This window comes from Bombyx mori, chromosome 15 (assembly GCF_030269925.1).
Source record: "Bombyx mori chromosome 15, ASM3026992v2".
NCBI classification, from domain to species: Eukaryota; Metazoa; Arthropoda; class Insecta; order Lepidoptera; family Bombycidae; genus Bombyx; species Bombyx mori.
Window position 1 is genome coordinate 1,554,407 of NC_085121.1, and position 20,951 is coordinate 1,575,357.

General features: G+C 41.4%; 1 protein-coding gene across 4 annotated transcripts; it reads right to left on the reverse strand.

The window, feature by feature from the left end:
* Positions 1 to 161: 161 nt before the first annotated feature.
* LOC101743644 (histone-lysine N-methyltransferase EHMT1) lies at positions 162 to 20,270 on the reverse strand. 4 transcript variants are annotated; one of them, XM_038016120.2, is made up of 19 exons: positions 19,227 to 20,270; positions 18,257 to 18,421; positions 17,301 to 17,360; positions 16,928 to 17,005; positions 16,668 to 16,789; positions 15,996 to 16,198; positions 15,098 to 15,303; positions 14,259 to 14,467; positions 13,836 to 14,006; positions 12,954 to 13,198; positions 11,795 to 11,955; positions 9,542 to 9,703; positions 8,779 to 8,842; positions 8,176 to 8,309; positions 7,710 to 7,854; positions 2,169 to 2,327; positions 1,372 to 1,608; positions 803 to 987; positions 162 to 424 (listed from the first exon to the last, which is right to left on the reverse strand). In XM_038016120.2, the coding sequence occupies exons 1-19, from the start codon at positions 19,931 to 19,933 to the stop codon at positions 310 to 312; spliced, it is 3,528 nt and encodes a 1,175-aa protein (XP_037872048.1). In that variant the 5' UTR covers positions 19,934 to 20,270; the 3' UTR covers positions 162 to 309. The 4 variants fall into 4 exon arrangements, with proteins under 4 accessions (XP_037872048.1, XP_037872047.1, XP_037872046.1 ...); XM_038016119.2 differs by having other exon boundaries at positions 16,928 to 17,008; XM_038016118.2 differs by having other exon boundaries at positions 18,194 to 18,421.
* Between the last annotated feature and the right edge of the window lie 681 nt (positions 20,271 to 20,951).

The following is a 20,951-nucleotide window of genomic DNA, read 5'->3' on the forward strand; positions in this document are numbered from 1 at the left end:
CTCCGCTCCGGTCAACAGGCAGCCTTAGATTAGAGTATTCTAATGTAGCTTACGTTAGATTACGTAATCGATATGCCACTATAGGCATTTATACTACTGTGATGAATTTTGTTAAAATTAAAGTAAACAAATTCATTAAAATTAATGACTAAATAAAAACGCAGTTTCAAAATGTTTTATTGGAATATTTTTGTTTCGAATATAACATTTATTACATCTATTACATATATATAATATGTAAAAATGATTTTAAAATAAATTAAAGCTTAATAATTATTATTTACAACGACAACTACATTCCATTAGAGTTTAATTACTGTCGTTGTTAGTGCCCCCTTTCACCGGATACCTGCAGTCGGGAGCGCCGCACTCGCATCTCATCCACTTTGCTTTTATTGCCCAAAACTTGTCGCCGTAGTCAAAACTGTTAATGAAAATAAAAATCATTGTAAATTTTTTACATATTGATTTAATAGGCAGACGAGTGAGACGATATGTGAAGGCAGATGATCCAGGCCATCGCCGAGCCACTATCCAATTATTATAGACTAGCCGTACTCGCCCTCTTCGCTGGGCATTTAAAGTTAACATTATTATTTATTGTCATTATTATTAGAGAGTCCAACACTCATATATCCTATCCATCCTAGCCTATCCATTAAGTACATGTATTTTCTACATGGATACCAAGTTTCAAGTCAACCGGATCCATGGTTCAGTAGTTATAACGGAACATCCGTAAAAACTACTGTAGATTTGTATATTAGTATAGATACGTTAGTATTATTCTTAGCAAGGTTACGTGAGCGGTTCTCCTGGGTGTATGTCCCTAGTCGCGAACAGGACGACGAGCGGCAGGCGTAGGTCGCGGTGGCGGGTGAACACGCGGACGGCGGCCGCGCTCGCCTCGCAGCTGTGGTTCATGAAGCGGGCCGCGCTGCCGTACGACGCCGCGTCTATGCACAGCTGCGTCTTGTCCGCACATTGCTGCACAACGATCACTATATCTTAAAGTACCCTTTATCTTGAAAAATTTAAAATAGTTTTCTAATCATTAAAATATGCGGCGGTAGCCATCGTAGAACACAAGTTATTTGACACATGCCTGAATCTCCCTTAAGACATTTTTAAGATAAGTTTCCATATAGTATACAACTGACATAGCCTCTCAAGGCTATCAGCTTAGATAGGAAAAAACATTCGGACCGTCGGTCTACCGAGTAATATCCCCAGCTTGGTGAAAGGTCTTCCTTTCATCGTATCCCCACAAATATATTTTTACGGTTTTGTAAACCGACTAATATCATAAATTTTTTTTAGATAATATTGTCGTGATCATGGAAGATTATATTAAAATCGAATTAAGACTACCTCGAGGAGATCCGGCTTGAGATCAAGTGAGAACATGTAATGGTCGGTGGGCCTGGTGTCGGCCACGGCGGAGGCGAGCAGCTCCCCGCAGTACAGCGCGAGCGGCGCGCCCCGCGGCACCGCCTCGCGCGCGCGCAGCCCCCACCCCGCGCCCCCCGCGCACCGGTACACCTCCGTGCGGACGAACGTCGCGCCGCGCGAGGACAGCTTGCCCACCAAGTTATTCGTACACTTCTTCTGTAATCAGAAATGATTTCAAAAACTTTACTTACTGAAGGTAGATTAACTTCTCGATCGCGTAAAAGCTAACTCAAATTTTTATGGAGTTGGAACAGCGCCCCTAGCGGCTGTAGTCTGTAACCATTCAAGTATGTAAACAGCCTTATTTAAAGTGCTTCTTCAGCACTACTGTCTGACTGTCTTGTAACTAAATACACATTTTTACACAATAAACCGGACCTTCAAAGGGAATGGATGTATTATTTCAACTCTTCTCATCCATCGTGACCAGACCACACACCACACGGCAAACGAAGGGAAGCTGTTCAACTCCATAAAACTTTATTCATATGCTCACTGCAGTCTGTACTGTCGCCATGATATTGTATGCTGGAAGCATAATATATTTTCTTTAGCACTTGTTGTATTTGATTTCACAATTTCAAACATTCGAAATAGATACCTTCGGGAGGTATACGACAAAAGTCAGCGGCGTGTATTTCGTATCGTTAGGCCACCTGTCTCTACAGCACCTTTCATTCGTGTTTTGTGACGAACCCTTGTATTTATGTGCACACCTTGTTACACGCGCAGGTGGCGTTGCATTCGAAGAGTACGGGCGGGTCGTGGTGCGGGAAGTTGGGCGGCAGGCGGCCCGCGCGCGCCCAGCGCCGCACCGACAGCACGCAGCACGCGCACGACTCCGACGAACACGAGCCCTCCTTGCACGTGCAGCCCTGCGGACGAACGAGGACACTGAGAGGGGTTTTTACTGGTGGTAGGACCTCTTGAGAGTCCGCGCAGGTAGGTACCACCACCCTGCTTATTTCTGCTGTGAAGAAGTAATGTGTTTCGGTTTGAAGGGTGGAGCAGCCATTGTAACTATACCTGAGACCTTAGAACTTATGTCTCAAGGTGGGTGGCGCATTTACGTTGTAGATGTCTATGGGCTCCAGTAACCACTTAACACCAGGTGGGCTGTGAACTCGTCCACCAATCTAAGCAATAAAAAATCTCCGTTTCATTAACGTGCCTATTCCAAGCTATTTGCTAGGGACCTGGTGAACTACATAGATCGACCCAGGCCTTACTACAAATCGTATCGCGTGACATAACTATCGACAGCGTTCCAGAGCTTGAGGTGTTGAGAGCCAAAGTTGAAATAACAGAGCGGCCTGGTGTGGAGTACTGACATGAACCGAATCCTACTACGTTCTAGTACGTACTACTACTACGGGTGACATGACCAGCTCTATGATTTTGATTGTGCGACGACTGTCAATAGGACTTTTGTCGGGAACGCGAGGAGTGGTTGTGATTTGTTTTATTTAGTCTATTTAGCGTTTCTGAATGTGTAATAACGGTGGATTATTAACTGTTTAATATCCGTGAAGGAGCACAAATGTGGGAAAATGAAACAAAGCTGCTGGACGTAACTTTTTTTTTTTTTTTTTTTTTATAACAACTAAGAGGCAAACGAGCAAGACGGGTCACCTGATGGTAAGTGATTCACCGCCGCCCACGGTCACCAGTGTTTACGCCAGTGCGTTGCCTACCCTTCAGATAAGAATATGCTCTTTTCTTGAATAACCCAATGTCGCAGTTGTTGGGGAAGACCGCTGATGGCAACGAATTCCAGAGATTTACTGTGCGTGGCAGAAAACTGTTTTTAAAACGCATTGTAGTGGAACGCCAACCATCCAGATGGTGCGGATGATAGTTCCGGCGAGACGATCGGTTGCGAAAATCAGCGGCTTCTATTAAATTGAACAACTCCTCGGAACACTCCCCATTGTAAATTCTGTAAAGTATGCATAGGGAAGATAAATCCCTACGCAGTGCCAAAGGATCTAGCCGATCGGCAAGTACAGGATCGTCGACAATCCGAGATGCCCTACGTTGGATTCGGTCAAAGGGAGATAGCTGATAACCCGGAGCCCCGGCCCAAAGGTGGCAACAATACTCCATGTGAGGCCGCACCTGCGCCTTATACAGCTTAAGGCGGTGAGCCGGCTTGAAGTACTGTTTGGCCCTGTTGAGTACTCCGAGTTTTTTGGAGGCCATTTTAGCCTTGCTCTCCAAATGACCTCCAAACTGGACAACACTCGAAATGTCTACGCCCAGAATGCCCATGTTCGGCTTGGCACAAAGGTGAGTGTTTCCGAAGAGTGGCGATGCGACAAAGGGGGCTTTTTTAGCGGTAAACGCGCAAACTTGAGTCTTAGAAGGGTTAAACTGGACTAGATTTAGTCCCCCCCAATCGGAAATCTTCACAAGGGATGATTCGATTTCAGACACAAGTTTGTTCCGACACTCATCGACGTGATCCCGAGAGATATTGCTGCGGCCGAAATACAGTGCATCCACGGTACTGTCATCCGCATAGCAATGAATGCCACTGGTATGCAACAAATCATTGATATGCAGAATGAACAATGTCGGGGATAACACGCAGCCTTGGGGAACACCAGCATTTACGGTCCGGGGGTCCGAGCATGAGCCGTCTACGACGACTTTAACTCTCCGTTCCGCAAGGAAACTGCCGATCCACCTACAAAGTCTCTCAGGAAGCCCATAGGAAGGAAGCTTCGATAGTAAGGCTTTATGCCAAACCCGATCGAAGGCTTTCGCAATGTCCAAACTAACGCCTAGTGCCTCACCCCTACTCTCAACCGCCTGCGCCCAACGGTGAGTTAGTAAAGCCAAAAGATCACCAGCTGATCGGCCTTTGCGGAAGCCATATTGGCGGTCGCTGATCAGCTGGTGCTCTTCCAGGTAGCCCATGAGCTGGCGGTTGATTATGGATTCCATAATTTTGGAGAGTAAGGAGGTGATAGCGATAGGCCTGTAGTTGGACGGATCTGAGCGGTCGCCTTTTTTAGGGATCGGGTGTACTAGAGCCGTCTTCCATGAATGTGGGACAACGCCGAGGACATAAGAGTGTCTGAATAAGCGCGTTAAAACCGGTGCCAGCTCTGGGGCACACACCTTCAGCACAATAGGAGTTATTCCATCGGGCCCACTCGACTTGTTGACATCCAGGGAGAATAGTGCTTTCCGCACAGCACACTGTGTGAAGCGGACGTCCGCCATTGTGGTTTCACACCTCGGGATGGTAGGAGGAGTGTTCCCCCTGTCGTCAAGAGTCGAGTTTTCCGCAAAGATAGAGCCAAGAAGATCGGCTTTCTCCCTTGCGGAATAGGCCAATGAACCATCCTCCCCGCGCAAAGGTGGAAGCGTCGACCGACAGAAATTACCCTGGACAGCCTTGGCGAGAGACCAGAACGCACGAGAGCCAGATGGCAGGCGCGCCAGTCTCTCGCCAATTCTCCCAACGTAATTTGATTTTGCCAATGCAATTTGCTTCTTAAAGAACCTGGAAGCAGAGTTGTACTTCTTCTTGAGTGAGTCAGAGTTTACATCCTTAGCGGCCTTTGCCCTAGCCCAAGCCTGGTAGCATTCCCGCTTGCGACGATGTGCGTCACGGCAGGACCCACCAAACCAGGGCCGAGACCTGCCACCGACAGGCACCGCTGAGCTAGGAACAAACAATTCCATGCCCAGCAGCACGACGCCGGCAACCGAGTCAGCGCAGGTGCTAGGATCCTCTGACTTGAAGCAAATCTGCCCCCATGGGTAGGATGCAAAAAAAGAGCGCATCCCGTTCCAGTCTGCTGACCTGTAGTGCCAAACACGTCGTCTACCAGATGGAAGTGGTTGTGACGAGACGGTGAGAGGCACCACGCTCCGAACTAGGCAATGGTCCGATGACCCGAGAGGAGCATCGACCCATACCCGAATGGGTTCGGGGCGAGAGGTCAGCAGAAGGTCCAATAAGGAAGGCGAATGGTCTTCCACATCCGGCACACGTGTGGGAGAAGGTACCATCTGCGTCAGACCATTGGCAATGGCAAAATCGTGAGCAGACCTTCCCGCATGGTCAGTACGTGTTGACCCAAGCCAGTCAGAGTGGTGGGCATTAAAGTCGCCCAAAACCACAATTTCTGCGGTAGGAATCTGCTCAAGTATTCTGTCAGAGGACACCTGCAGGTGCTCGAAGAGCCGGTCAATTTCCGAATTTCCGCTATGAGACCTGTAAAGGCACGCGTAGACGCGAATGTGATCCTCACAATCGACGCGCACCCAAAGGGTCGACAGGTCTCTGCCTTCAAGACTGCTGAGCCTACGGTAACAAATTCCCTCCCTGATGTACACACACACGCCGGCGCGTGGCACAAAAATGTGCTCCAGGCTATAGGCCGGGTACTTTAGATATGAAGTGTCAGTTGGGGAGGAAATCTGCGTCTCCGTCAGGAAAAGCAAATCTGGCCTTTCCGTCTCGAGATGGTGGTGGACGGCATTTAAGTTCGAGTGAAGTCCCCTGATGTTAGAAAAATCCACTGCTAAAGTGGAGGGGGACTTCCTCGTTATTGGGCTCAGTTTGCACCCAGCAGCTGTGATAAACGACGCTTGATGTGCCCCCCCAGAATACGATGGGCAGCCTGAGCCAGAGCGAGAGGATAGCATCTCTCGCTCTCGCTCAGAGAGGGATTCTCCAGTCTCTAAGAGACTGGTACCCTCCTGGGGTATTTTATTTGTATCACTCGTCGCCATCACAAAAATCAAAAATAGCATAAGGGGTGGGGAAGGAAAGGGAAGGAGAAAGGTCACAGAGGGTGAGGAATTGTGGGACAGGGAATAAAAAGACAGGAAGGGGCCAACTGATACTCATTCCCACACGCAACGCAACAGTCCCTAGAAAATCTGTTGCGATACGTGTAGTATAATGAAAGTGCCAGTTGCTATTTGGGCCCCGAGGTAGAGGGATAAGGGCACCGGGACTCTCACTCACCAGACGAAACGCGGTGGCCTCTAGGAGGCCCCCACTTCACGCTGATTTTCTGTGAGAGGGTAGTGTTTCACCGGTCGATCCTGCCCATCTACGTGCTACAGCGAACTGCAGACTTGGATCTACTACTCTCGGGATCCTCCAAAAAGTCCAGTGAAAATGTCTCAGTAAATGACCACCATTTTACTGAGATTATACTTCATCCCATCCCATATCATCTCATTTCATTTAAAAATTTTATTGCCCTCTTAGGCAAACGAGCATACAGCCCACCTGATGGTGAGTGGTTACCGTCGCCCATGGACTTCAGCAATGTCAGGGGCAGAGCCAAGCCGCTGCCTACCGCTTAATACTCTCCACAAGCCTCGTTTGAAGAAGGACATGTCATAGCGCTCGGGAAATTTCATTTCATTTTACTTCATATTATCATTATTCACAAAAATAAGAATATAAACTAAAATAAGAAAATAAATAATAATAGGCACCTTATATGAGTATTATAAAATATTGTTTTTTTTTATGGATTTTATGACCTGGTAACTAAGACCTTTAAGTCATGTCTTATTTTAATTTATTTATATTCTTATTTTTATGAAAAATGATAAAATGGAGTGAAATGAGATGAAATGAAATGAAGATGATTAATTTGAGACATAAATCAACTGGGATGAAATTAAATGAAATGAGATGATATGGGATGAAATATAATCGCAGTAAAATGGTGGTCATTTACTGAGATTTTTTCAGTGGACTTTTTGGAGGAACCCGAGAAGTTACGTCCAGCAGCTTTGTTTCATTTTCCCACATTTGTGCACTTTCACAGATATTAAACAGTTAATAAACCACCGTTATTACACATTTAAACCTAAAGAAACACTAAATAGATAAAATAAACAAATCACACAATTATTATTATATTATAATACTTTGTATTAATTGTATATATATTTACGGAGATATGTATGTGTATATGTGTGTGTACATATACGTATATGTATTTCACTGGAATGGTATACCGCGCGTAGTTCGTTTCCAAATGATTCTTGTCCACCTGATGGTTGTCTGGAAGAGATCGCTCTTAGCGATAAGACCGCCAATTGTACTTTTTGTTTTTAATGCATCGCACTGTTTATTTGTTTTTTGGTGTACAATAAAGAATACTCTCTCTCTCTCTCTCTTCACTCCTGGCGTTCCCGCCAAAAAGTCTCATAAAATATTGTAGATCCGCAAGGGAACAGATTACATTTAGTGTCGACACACGCCAGATTACCTGCATCGTCTGTATGGTGTTGTCTATGGGGATCTGCGTGGGCATGACGTGCGACGTGACGTACACGAAGTCGTCGGGCAGCGGGGTAGAGTCCACTTCGTTGACGCACGGTATCGGATACATCTCGCACCCATTCGAAATGTCACTGTCAATAGGTAAACAAATCTTATAAAATAATCGATATCAGTTTCGGCAATCGGAGGATGTTGATCTAGTGAAACTGATAAATTTTTTGTCTGACTACAGCGGCGTAGCACCTGACGCGTTCCAGCCGATTTTTATCTTGATTCGCTAATTAAAGATCTACCACACCAGAGGAATAATGACGTATGGTAGGTTGCACACGTGGACCTGCCTAATGACGTAAGGCAGGTTACACACCTGTACCAGATTAATGAAGTAAGGCAGGTTGCACACATGTACCGGATTAATGACGTAATAGCAAGGAGAAAGAAACCACGCGTACAAGGATAGAACGTTTCGCTGGCCGAGCTTCTCTGTGACCGCGAGATTCATCTGCATGCTGAGCGAGATGGCGCGCCGGCTGGGGTCTGTAGCCACGTCGATCGGGAGCTCCCCGGAAGAATTCGCAACGTCCGTCTGAAAACGTTCACATTTGTTGCCATAAACAATATGACAGACTAAGATTATCGTATTCTTCTTCTTCTTTCAGTGCCTCTTCAATCCTAAAGGTTAGCCGTTAGCTTCCTGTATTCATTTCTATCAGCAGCCAGCCGGAACAGCTGTTCGACGGGGGCACTAACGCTCCACTCCCGGATATTCCGGAGCCATGACTTCTTTCTTCGCCCAGCACGTCTCTTTATCGTATTGCATAATGCTAATAAATTATAATTGCGAACCCATCGTGCGTCATAGGAGACGGGCAACCACTCATCAAGTAAATTGTATTGCAACACAAAAACCGGCCACAAAACATTAGTATAATAAAAATAAAAAACTAATTTTTAAACAGAGGAATCCCAGTTATCAGTTTCTGGTCGGGTTTGCGAGACCAACTCCCTTATCTAATATGTTCGTTTCTGCTAGTAAAGTGGATCGCCATGGTTACCTTGGCGCCTCTGGCCAGCAGGATCACGACGCACGAGTAGTGGCCTTGTCTCGCTGCGACATGTCTGAAATTAAAAAAAAAATCACCAAATTACAAATTGTCAAATATTTTGTATTAACTCATTTCATAATGAAAATGTGTTTCGTTCGCCTCTGTGCACTTTTTAAGGCACTTATAATAAGTAGAGGTGCTAGGACGCGAGGATACTAGATCAACAACAAACAGCCGAAACTGCAGTTTTTGTTGTTGCAACAGTGGCTGTTTATGATATTATTTACTCAATTTTTTTTAGTACTTTTGTGAATTGTTTTATTGCTCTATTTAAAGATTTTTTTATTTGATTAATTAAATTTTTAGTATAATCTGTGTACAACCTCAGCACGTTTGTTTTGTTTAGTCGTGCGCGCATGGCTTATGTGCTAAGCCAGATTTTTTACTTTTGTTGTGTATCTTTTTAGCTTGTTTTTTTTCCTACCTCAGCTGATACTCTTGAGAGACCATATCAATGTCACCGAGCGAGTAGGTGAGCTCACGGGGCTCAAATCTGACGTTGTTGCTAACACGAATCCTAGCAAGAGTAGTGCTTCGTAGAATTTACCACCGGATCGGAAACGCGACCCACTGAGAAGATCCGGGGAAAAAGTCAGTGGGCTGTGTCTGAGGGTTAATAACGATGATCGATTTAGCTTGTAATGGGTATTGTGTGCCAAATAGATAAATAAATATATATGTTAGAGGGCAGGGAGGTGTGCGGCGTACTGACAGCGGCGTGTCGAGGTGCGCGTTGTGCGCGTGCGCGGCGGCGGGCGCGGCGGCGGCGAGCAGCGGCAGCGCGCGGGAGGAGCCGGCTGCCGCGCACCAGTGCACCGCGCTGTTGCCCTCCTTGTCCACGGACAGCGCGTCCGCTCCTTCGCGCAGCAGTAGCCTGATGCACACACACACACACTTGAGTACAGTTGCTGCGAGACCTAATCGTGTTAGTTTTAAGATGATGACTAGTCGAAATTATTGATTTACAATTCGGAATTTTTGTTAAATTCTACTAATTTTAATTGGCTTAGATTTCTTTTTGAGTTTACGGTTAAAACAAGACTGTCCAAGAATGTATATACATATCGAAGAGTGAAAGGCAATTTGGTTTAAGTGACATTTTTGCAACTGTACAGGAGGGACGTTTAAAGAAAAATTTTCAAAAAATGCCAGAACAGAACAGAAAAACTTTTTCAACCATTTAAATGGACTAAACATAATTGAAGTTCAATTAAAAGTATCAAATAAAACGCACCTTGAATTACAAAGATAAATGTCACGTATTAAACGAAATGTATTTAAACCAATTAACATTTCACCCTTCAATATGTTAGCAACCAACTATAAGTCTCTAGATCATCATCATCAGCCTATAGCAGTCCACTGCTGGATATAGGCCTCTCCAATTGTTCGCCACTGAGCACGCTCCTCGGCTTCTCTCATCCAGCTTCTGCCAGCCACCCTGCACAGATTATCACTCCATCGAGCTTGAGGGCGTCCTGCACTACGTTTTCCAGTTCGCGGTCTCCACTCAAGAACGTGTTTAGGTTTTTTTTTTAGTCTCTAGATACTAAGATTTATTTATCACTGGATATTTTCATACACTATTAGGAAACTCATAGCTTAACAATGTAAATGTTAATAGACATCCTCAGCATGAACTTACCTAAAATATTCAAAAAGATATTGCTTAAACAAGATAATTAAACTATATAAGCTCTTTAGACCAGTATCAAAAACTGCAACCAAAACATAAACATACATGACATAAAAATCCTATTTGCAAGAGACTCTGAAGACATTGATGATGAAGACTACGACTTTGTGCAAAAAAATTACCTAAAATATTTTTTACATCGCGTGCCCTGTGAAAACTATTGATGATAGAATAAAAAAATGTACGACTTTGTGCAAAAAAATTGTCTAAAATGTTCTTTACATTTTTTACACCACTTAACACCAGGTGGGCTGTGAGCTCGTCCACCCATCTAATCAATAAAAAAAAAACATCGCGTGTCCTGTGAAAACTATTCATGATAGAATAAAAGAATGTATTACGATGTGGGCTTATCCCACATTCCATGCACACACATTTACTCTTTACAATATAATATTTATATAATATATTTATTTAATATAATTATTAATACACACAGAGTATACATTCACACATATAACATATCTATTAATATATTATTACTACATTACATTTAAAACAGACATACACACACGACAATTTATCGTACCACGTCAATCAGCTGGTCGCCCGTTCGTTCGCGCTGTGGACACGCGCGCTTGTACGGAATGTCGCGGGTAGCTGGAAAATATACTCTTGCGCAGCTGATCGCGGCTAGCCACTCCCCCAGTCGAAACTTACCTCGTACTGAACGCACGTCGCTTTTGCTAATTGTATACTGTTGTATTGTTTTCGAAGCTTTTGCCTCACTTGTGATAACGCGCTTTCTTTGTGTTTATCGTTACTGTACTGTCGTGTAAAGTGTCTTTCTTCTGTGTACTGTTTATAAACTGAATATCTGTCTGTGCTCGTAACCTTCAACTCTTCATAATTATAATAATATAGACTGTGTTGTATTTTCGTGTGGACTCAGTGTTAGTTGAATAAACATTTAATTAGTGTGCAAGGTGTCGTATTTAATTTACTATCCGAACACCGACGGCGCTTACTCAGGTACCTTTTCTCAATTACGCTACAAGTCCGGACGACCCATACATACTAGACCACATCTATACGGGAGACCAACGATTCTCGTCTATAACGATTTTGTAGAGCATATTATTATTTACAAAAAGTGTCGAGACAGCACATGTCTAACTATCATAGTTATGCCGCAATAAGTGGTCTTTTATTTAAAAAAATAAAATAACGCCAAATATCATTGCAATTTTTGTTGACCCGAGCGAAGCTGGACCGGGTTGCTAGTTACAAGATATATAGGTGTTCCTTTTTTAAGTTGGACAAGGGTACCTGACAACGTCGGCATAATCGTTCTCGACGGCCCAGACGAGCGGGGTCCAGCCGCCCTGGTCGCGCGCGTCCACCTCGGCGCCCGCGGACAGCAGCGCGCCGCACACAGCCGCGTCCCCGTGCTGGGCCGCTATGTGGAGAGCCGTCATGCCTTCCGAATCCTGTATTCAAATTTAACGTCAGTTTTACGAACTCATAAAAATATTCAAAGATAAAAAAAAAGGTGCGTGTACTTATGTAGGCGCGTAAGAAGTTATACTTTATTTTTATTAAATTTATTTCTTTTTTTTAATATTAAATAATTAATAATAAATATTTAACGTTAGTTAATTTAATAATATTTAGTATGAATTATATTAAATAATAATTTTCTCATTTATATTACTAAAACATGAATTCTAATAACACTTTTTTTTACAAGTGTACATGCGCGAAAGTTCACCTGCGGCTATATTCATACTCGCCAAGTTACGTCGGTCGTATTGTAATGAGCGATTTAGTGGGCAACTTCATTCTGTTAATTTTGTGTCACGGTGCGCGCGCATCGAAAAATTTCACTCTCATCAATTTTTCATAACGCGCCTAAAGAAGTATAACTTAAAAAAATTATTTAATAATGCCATTTATAGTATAGACGAGAGTAAAAACATATTATTATGGGCAATTAGTACGCGGTGAAACTGAAACCTCCAAAAGTGCTAAAAACTAAGTCCTATACATGTTTCTCTTTGTAGTGGCGCTTTTCGCATTTTCATTAAGTAACAAGTTACAGCTGGACTGACAAGGTGTCACTTCAGTATAGTTTTAAATGTGCTTTGTGTAATGTGTAGCATTATCAGACACAAACTGATGTTTTTTATTCGTGGATGTCGCTCATCCGTATTAAGTACATATTTCCTTACAATAACTGATACCTTCACGCGAGATTGACACGAGTATAGCGGGCCATGACGGCTTCTTGTTATGGGAACACGATTAATTGAGATGGCAACACTGTGTAGTGGGGAAGTTGCGTCCAAAATAGTACGGTGCGCTCCACAGAAAGTCCTATCACCAGCAGATCGTATAAAAGACAGGACGAACGCAGAGCAGCTTTAAATATATAAAGGGTTAATATTGGAAGGTTGGAAACTGGTAATGAGCAACACAACACACTCACGGCGGCGTTCAAGTCGCAGCCGGCCGCTATCAGGTATCTTATGACCCTCATCAAGTCTTCATCGTTCGGTTTCTCCCTTTCGACTGCCCCTAACGTTGCCTTCTCTTCTCCGTCACTGTGTTCTGCTTCTGCTTCTGGTTTCTCGTTCTCTTCGTCCTTTTCGTGGTCCACTTCCATCTCTTCTGTTGAATCTCTTTCGTCTTTCTTTATATCTTCGATCTTCTTAACCGATTTATCGACAAGCGCTGTTGGTAAAAAATATTTTTTACTAAAATTATGCGGTTGAGCAATTACTTTGCAATAGGTTAACTATCTAGGTGTGTGAGTAGATTTTAATGTAGGCCGATTGAAAACTATTTAAAAAGGTTTTTTTGCAACGGGTTTTAAAATTAACTGATGAATAAAACGTTTAATACACTGACAACAAATCTACAGAAACAATAAGAGAAAATATACTAAGCCATAGAGTGTCTGATTCTCTTCACCACTTTGACATAACAATGCGCCACATTATTATTATTTTATTGCTTAGATGGGTGAACGAGCTCACAGCCCACTTGGTGTTAAGTGGTTATTGGAGCCCATTGACTTCTACGACGTAAATGCGCCACCCACCTTGACATATCAGTTCTAAGGTCTCAGTAAAGTTACAACGGCTGCTCCACCCTTCAGGCGGGGTGGTGGTATGTACCCGTGCGGACTCACAAGAGGTCCTACCAACAGTAATTACGCAAATTATAATTTTGCGGGTTTCATTTTTATTACACGATGTTATTCTTTAACTGTGGATGTCAATTAAAAAAGTACGGCGTTTTGATGTGTTCAAGCCTTATTGTCGTAGTTATAAGGGCCGCAGAACAAGGGAGCTTTGAATGAACTGACCCGACACGGCGACGACGAGCGGCGTCCTGGCGCGGCGGTCGCGGCGGTCGAGCGCGGCGGCGGCGGCGTGCAGCGCGTGCAGCGCCGCCGCGTGCCCGCCGCGCGCCGCCGCGTGCGCGCACGAGCCGCCCGCCTCCGACGCCACGGCGCGGTCCACGTCGCACACCGCCGCTGCACACACCGACACGGTCACGGAAATGTCTATAAGTTACTCAGCTAGTAGAATAATAATAAAATCATTCATTGCCTTACATAAAAGAAAAGAAAAGAAAAAGAAAAAGGCAAAAGAAAGTAGCTCAGCTAATGCTGTTCAAAGTCGATAAATCGAACAGCGCCGACTTTCAGTCACCCCCGTTTCCCTTTGGTTCATTACGTCAAACTAGTATAAAATAAGAAAAACAAAAGAATAGATCTTTGACTTACCAATTTTAGTCAACAAATTATTTACGTTCTCCCGGGCCAGTATTGCGTCACACAATTCTTGCAAAGCCTCTTCTTCGTCTTCCGCGCTGACCGGCCGCTTCGACAGCAGCTCCAAGTCGAGCGGAGGCGACGGCAGCAGGTCTTCGGGGATTATAGGCTCTATTTTGGCTTCTTTGGTTTTACTCAAAAAAGATAAGTGGGCGGGCGTACTGAAAAACATGTTATGAATGTCATATTTAAGGCACCGATGGACTAATATGCAGAACATTCCAGTGTGATTAATTTCTGACGATCTTGAAAAATTTCAAGCAGACATTTATATATTAAATTAAACCCCTTCAAATACTTTTATAAGGAATTTGTACTTAAACAGCAAAGTGCGGAGGCAGGGATTCTGTAGATTATGCCACATATTTAAATTTAGGTATTATTAGATTTAAGTTTATAGATTAAGATTACAGGCAGCGGCAGAATAACAGCGATAGTTTCAGCTATCACAAAGCTGAGCCGCGGCTTTTTTATCTCCACTGTGTCAGCATAATATATTGTAATATTGTTTAGAATTAGATTTTTTTTTGTCATATTAATTGAAAAGTTATTTGTATTTGTATTGTGGAGTAAATAAATGTAATTATTATTATATTTGCGAATTAATCAGTAGTTTATTTATATCAGTAAGTATTTTGGTAGGTAGCGGCTTGGCTTTGCCCCTGGCATTGCTGAAGTCCATGGGCGACGGTAACCACTCACCATCAGGAGGGCTGTATGCTCGCCTTGTAGGCAGGGCAATAAAAAAATAAAAAAAAGTATTGACAAGGGAATGAAGCCATTATATATACCATTGCTCTCTTTGTTCAGGTAAGAATATCCTCTTGTTGCTGCAAGTCATGGTGAGCTTGACGCTGTGGCAGTCCGTGTTGGCGGGCAGCCAGCGGTACGAGTACACACCGCAGTGGGGACACCCCACCGCCGACTGCGCATCGTTCGTGCTCAGGCTGCACTCCACGTGGAACAGGTGATTTTTTGAACACTGGTAGAATATGCCCTGGTAACGGAAACATAATATCAATATGCTAAGCACCATTAGAATTGTTTATTATCTCAATAGGAATTGGACATGCAACATATCACCAAGACGGTGATATGATATTACATTGATAGCTATCGAACCAGAAAGCCTCAATGCGCCGCAACAGCAGTAAATTTTAGTTTAGCCATAGACAAAAAGGAAAATTCAATCCCGAAAAATATAATAAATAATAGTTTAAAAAAACTAACAAAACACGCTTTTATAGAAAATCCAACTAAAAAATAGGTAGAATATAAATTTTTATAAATTTGAATTAAAAATAGTGTAAGAAAAAATGATTTCATTGTAAAAAAGCGTGTGGTGCTTTTTAGGATATTATCAAAATAACCCTTCTACTCATATCTGTTCATAAAATATTTATAACTATTGATACAATGCACCCCACATAAGTTTTTTTAAACTATTATTTATTTTTCATTTTTTAGTTGAATTTCAATTATCTCAATTTATTTTTCAATATTTTTTTAAAAATTGAATTGACAGCTGTCCTTTATAAGTATACAAAAGTTCGAGTTAATCCGACATTTTGAATGGAGTCAAAATTATGTTCAATGATTCCGTTACATACATACGTCTGAAGCTAATAAAAGCGTATTAAAAAGAGCTCCGCGCTGATAGAGCAAACAGCAGTCTTACAATGAGTTTACCTGGGTACAGAAGAGTCCGCACGCGGCGCAGCACATGTGGCTGGTGAGCTGGCTGGCGTGCAGCGTGCAGGCGAGGAGGTAGGGGGCGCGGGGCCCGGCGCGCAGCAGGGCGGCGTGGGCGCCGTCGGGGTCGCGCCGCGCCAGGTGGGAGCAGCCCACGCGGACGCCGTCCAGCATCTCTATCGCCTGACAGAACACCGGCTCTGTCGCACGAACAGATCACAGAACGTAACATTATGTGACGATTACATTCTTCAGTCAAATTTTTAGACAATAACGTTAGTACGAGCTTACAGCCCACCTGGTGTTAAGAGGTTACTAGAGCCCATAGACATCTACAACGTAAATGCGCCACCCACCTTGAGATATAAGTTCTAAGCTCTCAAGTATAGTTACAACAGCTGCTCCACTCTTCAAACCGAAACGCATTACTGCTTCACGGCAGAAATAGGCAGGTTGGTGGTACCTACCCGCGCGGACTTACGAGAGGTCCTACCACCAACAAAAAGTAGTGTCAAACATAGGTTAACTATTATAGAATACAACTGTCACTTTGACCTAATGTCCCAAGGTAGGTAGCACTATTCACGTTTTGATGCTGTGTCTCCGATAACCACTCAACATCGGCTTGTTTGCTAATAATAGTAGACTTTGCTTAGTTATGTACCCTACCAGTGAGATCCTCAGGTGCGGCATATACATTGCTCGGCTCTTCGCACATGCACATGGCGACTACCGTGGAGTCCTCGAGTGGGCAAGCAGCTTCAGAGCCCTCTTCAGCGTCTGCTGGCTCTCTAATAAAAACAATAATCATCATAAAATTGAAGCCCCAATTCGTTAATTACAGGTTGTCTGTCTGCAGGTTGAAAAAGCAATAAATAATAATTACCCTCTAAAATAAATAAAAATCTATAATATTTATGTACACTCACGCTTTGACTTCTTGCATTTCTTCATCGGAAGCATCTTCAGCGCATGCGGAACGAATTCTTTTACGTTTTGGACGATCACTTCTGAACAAACAGTATTCTATTACATGGATGTAGTAAACTTAGAAAAAATATTTTCATTTTCATATTTTGAATCTACATAAGTGGTAAACACACGATAATGATCTAAGGTTCCTCTGTATGAAAAATCTTTAATTTCATTCGAAGATGGATATTCCGTAACAATACACAGGTGTCTCAACAAAGTCAGACATGAACTACGAATACAGGTAGCATTCTTGTTTCCATTGGAACTAAACCTCAGGAGAAGAACACCACAAGATTGAGAGAATAAAGAGTTTAAAATAAAACTAACCTTTCATTAGACTCAGTATAATGTGCTTTTGTTCTGCGTGTTGAACGGCGTCGAGGGACCCTGCAAATATATATATATAAAATTTAATAAATATTCTCAAATACCAAACATAAAATTGTTGAAATTTTAAATTTTCCTTGAGAATTATTGATTAAAAAGCAACTTAAAAAATAATGGTAAAAATAAATCAAATTGTAAAGTAATCAAAAGTGCATGTGCAATAAATTAATATTGTTGAGTATTTCTGCAGTTTCAATCATCGAAAAAAAAAACAGGTGCAGAATTTACAAAAATATTTCCAATCTGCTGCAATGATCATATTCATGAAAACTGTAATTTTTTTATGGCTGTTAAACAAATTACTACTACTACATAATTTAGGTAATTTTTAATTCTTACTTGAGAACCTAAACTAAATCTAAAGCCATTTTAGATTATAAAACCATGATATATTTACCTCAATAAACCTCAAACCAATTTATGATAATAGTTTGCTATTATCACTGATAATAGAAAAACAATAGAAATAAATAGGTTGGATCTACTTCTTGGAAAAATCAATTTAATTTAAAAATATGCTTCAGTATAGACTTTTTGCAAGTTATGACCCATTATTTTTAAAGTGAATGTGGTCTTTTAAAATATTACTTACTTACAAGGCCTTAAAAGCAATTGGGAAGTGTTAAATTTTGAAAACTAAAATCATGTACCCAATCTTATAGTTCTATTTTCGAAATTTAAAGATCTAAGTAGCATAACTAATGTTAAAATACTTTTTAATGTACTTTGATTCCTTTCACATGCAAAAGCAAAGCTTAAATAAATCAAAACAATTATAGATGAAAGCGGACGGTGCATGTCTACTTTCTACTTTCGATTTATTTATACTTCACTTTTCATCATCAACTGGAGGAGATGAGTCACTGTCTATGTATGAGTTACATAATCGTCTCGACCTCCGTGGTTGTTCGCTAGGTGATGCCTCCGTTGAGCAGCAGTATTCTTCATCGCTGCCAGAATCAGCCTCCTCCTCATCGGCTTCAAGAAGTTTGGTGATCACTTCAGTGTCATCATCTAATTCATCATCTTCTTCCTCTTCATCATCCATGTCTTCAGAGTCTCTAGAAAATAGGATTTTTATGTCATGTATGTTTGTATGTTTTTGTTGCGGGTTTTGATACTGGTCTAGAGCCAATATAGTTTAATTATCTTGTGAAAACAATATCTTTTTGAATTCTTTGTATAGTTAAGTTTATTCTGAGGATGTCTATTAACGTTTACACTGTAATGCTATGAGTTTCCTTATAGTGTATGAAAATATCCAGTGAGGTAAGAATAATAAATCTTAGTATCTAGAGACTCATAGTTGGTTGCTAAAATATTGAGGGTTAAAAGGCTATTTGGTTTAAGTGACATTTCACTTAATATTTGACATTTATTTTTGTAATTATAGGTGTGTTTTATTTGGTATTAGCATCAACAATCGATGTTTTTAATTGAACTTCAATTGAGTTTACTCCTTTAAAACGGATGAAGAATTTTTTTTTTTTTTTTGTTGTAATGTTTTTTTCAAATTTTAAACTTTAATTGGCTCTTCTGTAAAGTTGCAAAAAATGTTGCTTAATCCAAATAGCCTTTTACCCCTCAATATGTATAAGTGATCAAGCCTCATTTTATTACATTGTGAATGTCACTATAATGTGATATGTTATAAAAGCCTTCAACCGAGTTCAACTACCCAATCCTACAACTACTTGACTGCAGAAATAGGCACAATGGTTTTATGATCTACCTATTTGATGTAAAATAAGCTTTACCACCAATCTAAATCTAAGTATGTGATCATCTTCTTTTACATTCAGATGGTAATTTAAACAAAAAGGCAAATCTCTATCTCATATTATAATATGTGAAATTTATACCAACCGGCCATCAACATAATCTTCATCCTCCTCTTCTTCAGGGTTAATAGCTTTCAAGCCCAATTCACACAGGTGTTTTAATTTCATATCTGAGCTTTGGCTGAGGGTGTCGTCATCTGTGCCAATCTCAATCACGTCTTGTTCTGCATCTTTTCCCTTATTTTTAGTATCTGGTTCCACAGGATCAGGTCTAGCTGATCTTCTAGTTCTTACACCTTTATCCACTGTCTCGTGAGCCACTTCTTCTACGGGTTTTGCTTTTTGTCGTCGTGTAGAGCGCTGTGGTGTAATAATATCATACATTTTTTCTTTTCTTGCAATAGCATTGGCAACAACATTGTCACTATCTTTGTTTCTACGGCTAGTTGACCTTTTTGTGGTAAGAATGTCACACTCGTCGTTCTCCGATGCGGATTTATCTTTTTTAGGTGAAGTAGATGTATCGCTGTCACAGACCCATTCCCATTTACCTCGTGTCCTGCTGGATCTGCGAGGACAGAACTCTTCTTGTTTTTCTTCCGTGGATACTACCTTCATATTACTATTTTTAGCATTAGACTTCTCCGAGCGTATGGTTAATACGATTCGAGGCTTCGGTTCTTCGTCACTTTTTTCTATTTTCTTGATGTCGCACTTTTCCAGTGAGACTGTGAGGTTGTCTGTGATTTTGTCTGTCTTTTTCTTTGGAGATGGTTCGGTTTCCGTATTCATGTTGCTTTCAAGGTTTGTCTAAATATCAAGGTCAAAAAATGATCACTTGGAAGTACAAAAAATAAGAGGACGCAAACCCGACACCCTCGGTTACAAATTACTGTGCTTGCATTGTTGGTAGATTCCACTATCCATGATGTTTAATCATAAACTTTCAATTTGCTCACTACAGATATGTAAATTATTAGACAACATAATCGGTTAATAATGCGAATATTTAAGAAAATTGGTTGAAAAGAATTGAATGTTGCACTTGGTTTAAACAATTTTCATTTTCAGTCGAAGATTTTTGTTTATTTGTCTCAACTCTCAGGGTACTTGAACAGGCAAAGGGAACATTGCGCATACTATGAAGTGTTTAACATTAAAGGTTAGTCACGTCCTTAGGCGAAAATTAAAATGAGTTTCGTTGACATAAGGAAAATACCTTACTGCGATTAATCATTAATACGTGAAATCTTTAACGACAGCTTAAAACAAATAAGAGTACTGTAACTACTGTAAGCCATCCATTCCAAAAGAGGACATTCGCATAAGCCACAAAAGCCAGATGCACTGAAATATGAAACATTTATTAAAAAGTACGGTAATAAACTTCCTCATTTAACAAGTATATTTACAGCCGAGGGTCTTGCTATTAAATCTGCACTCGATTATTGAAGCTCAGGCAGTACAGAAATGGCTAATTATCTCTGATAGTATGAGCATTTTGAAGGCATTAGATAATCCAAGATTATCTACCAACACCAGTTATTTTATTTTCGATATCAGGGAAAAGTACTATAATTTAAATAATAATCATCATAAAGATATAATTTTGTTTTGGACACCATCGCATGCTGTTGTTGCTGGCAATGAGATGGTTGATTACTTGGCAAAATGTATTGCAGCAATCCCTAATTATCTTATAAAACAAGTACCAATTCCAGATTCAGATTTTTTAATTACAATAAACCACAAATTGTGTAAAAAATTCAAAGATATTTGGCTAGAAATTGTTCAGTCAAAAGGTAAATGG

Bases quoted from the DNA above. Each gene is read 5' to 3' on its own strand.
- LOC101743644 (XM_038016117.2), bottom strand. From the start codon at position 19,933: ATGAATACGGAAACCGAACCATCTCCAAAGAAAAAGACAGACAAAATC. The intron at 17,009-17,300 runs GTTAGTTTTATT...CTGTTTGTTCAG, and splicing joins TATACTGAGTCTAATGAAAG to AAGTGATCGTCCAAAACGTA. The intron at 7,855-8,175 runs GTACGCGTGGTT...ACCTATTGACAG, and splicing joins CAGCGAAACGTTCTATCCTT to TGACATTTCGAATGGGTGCG.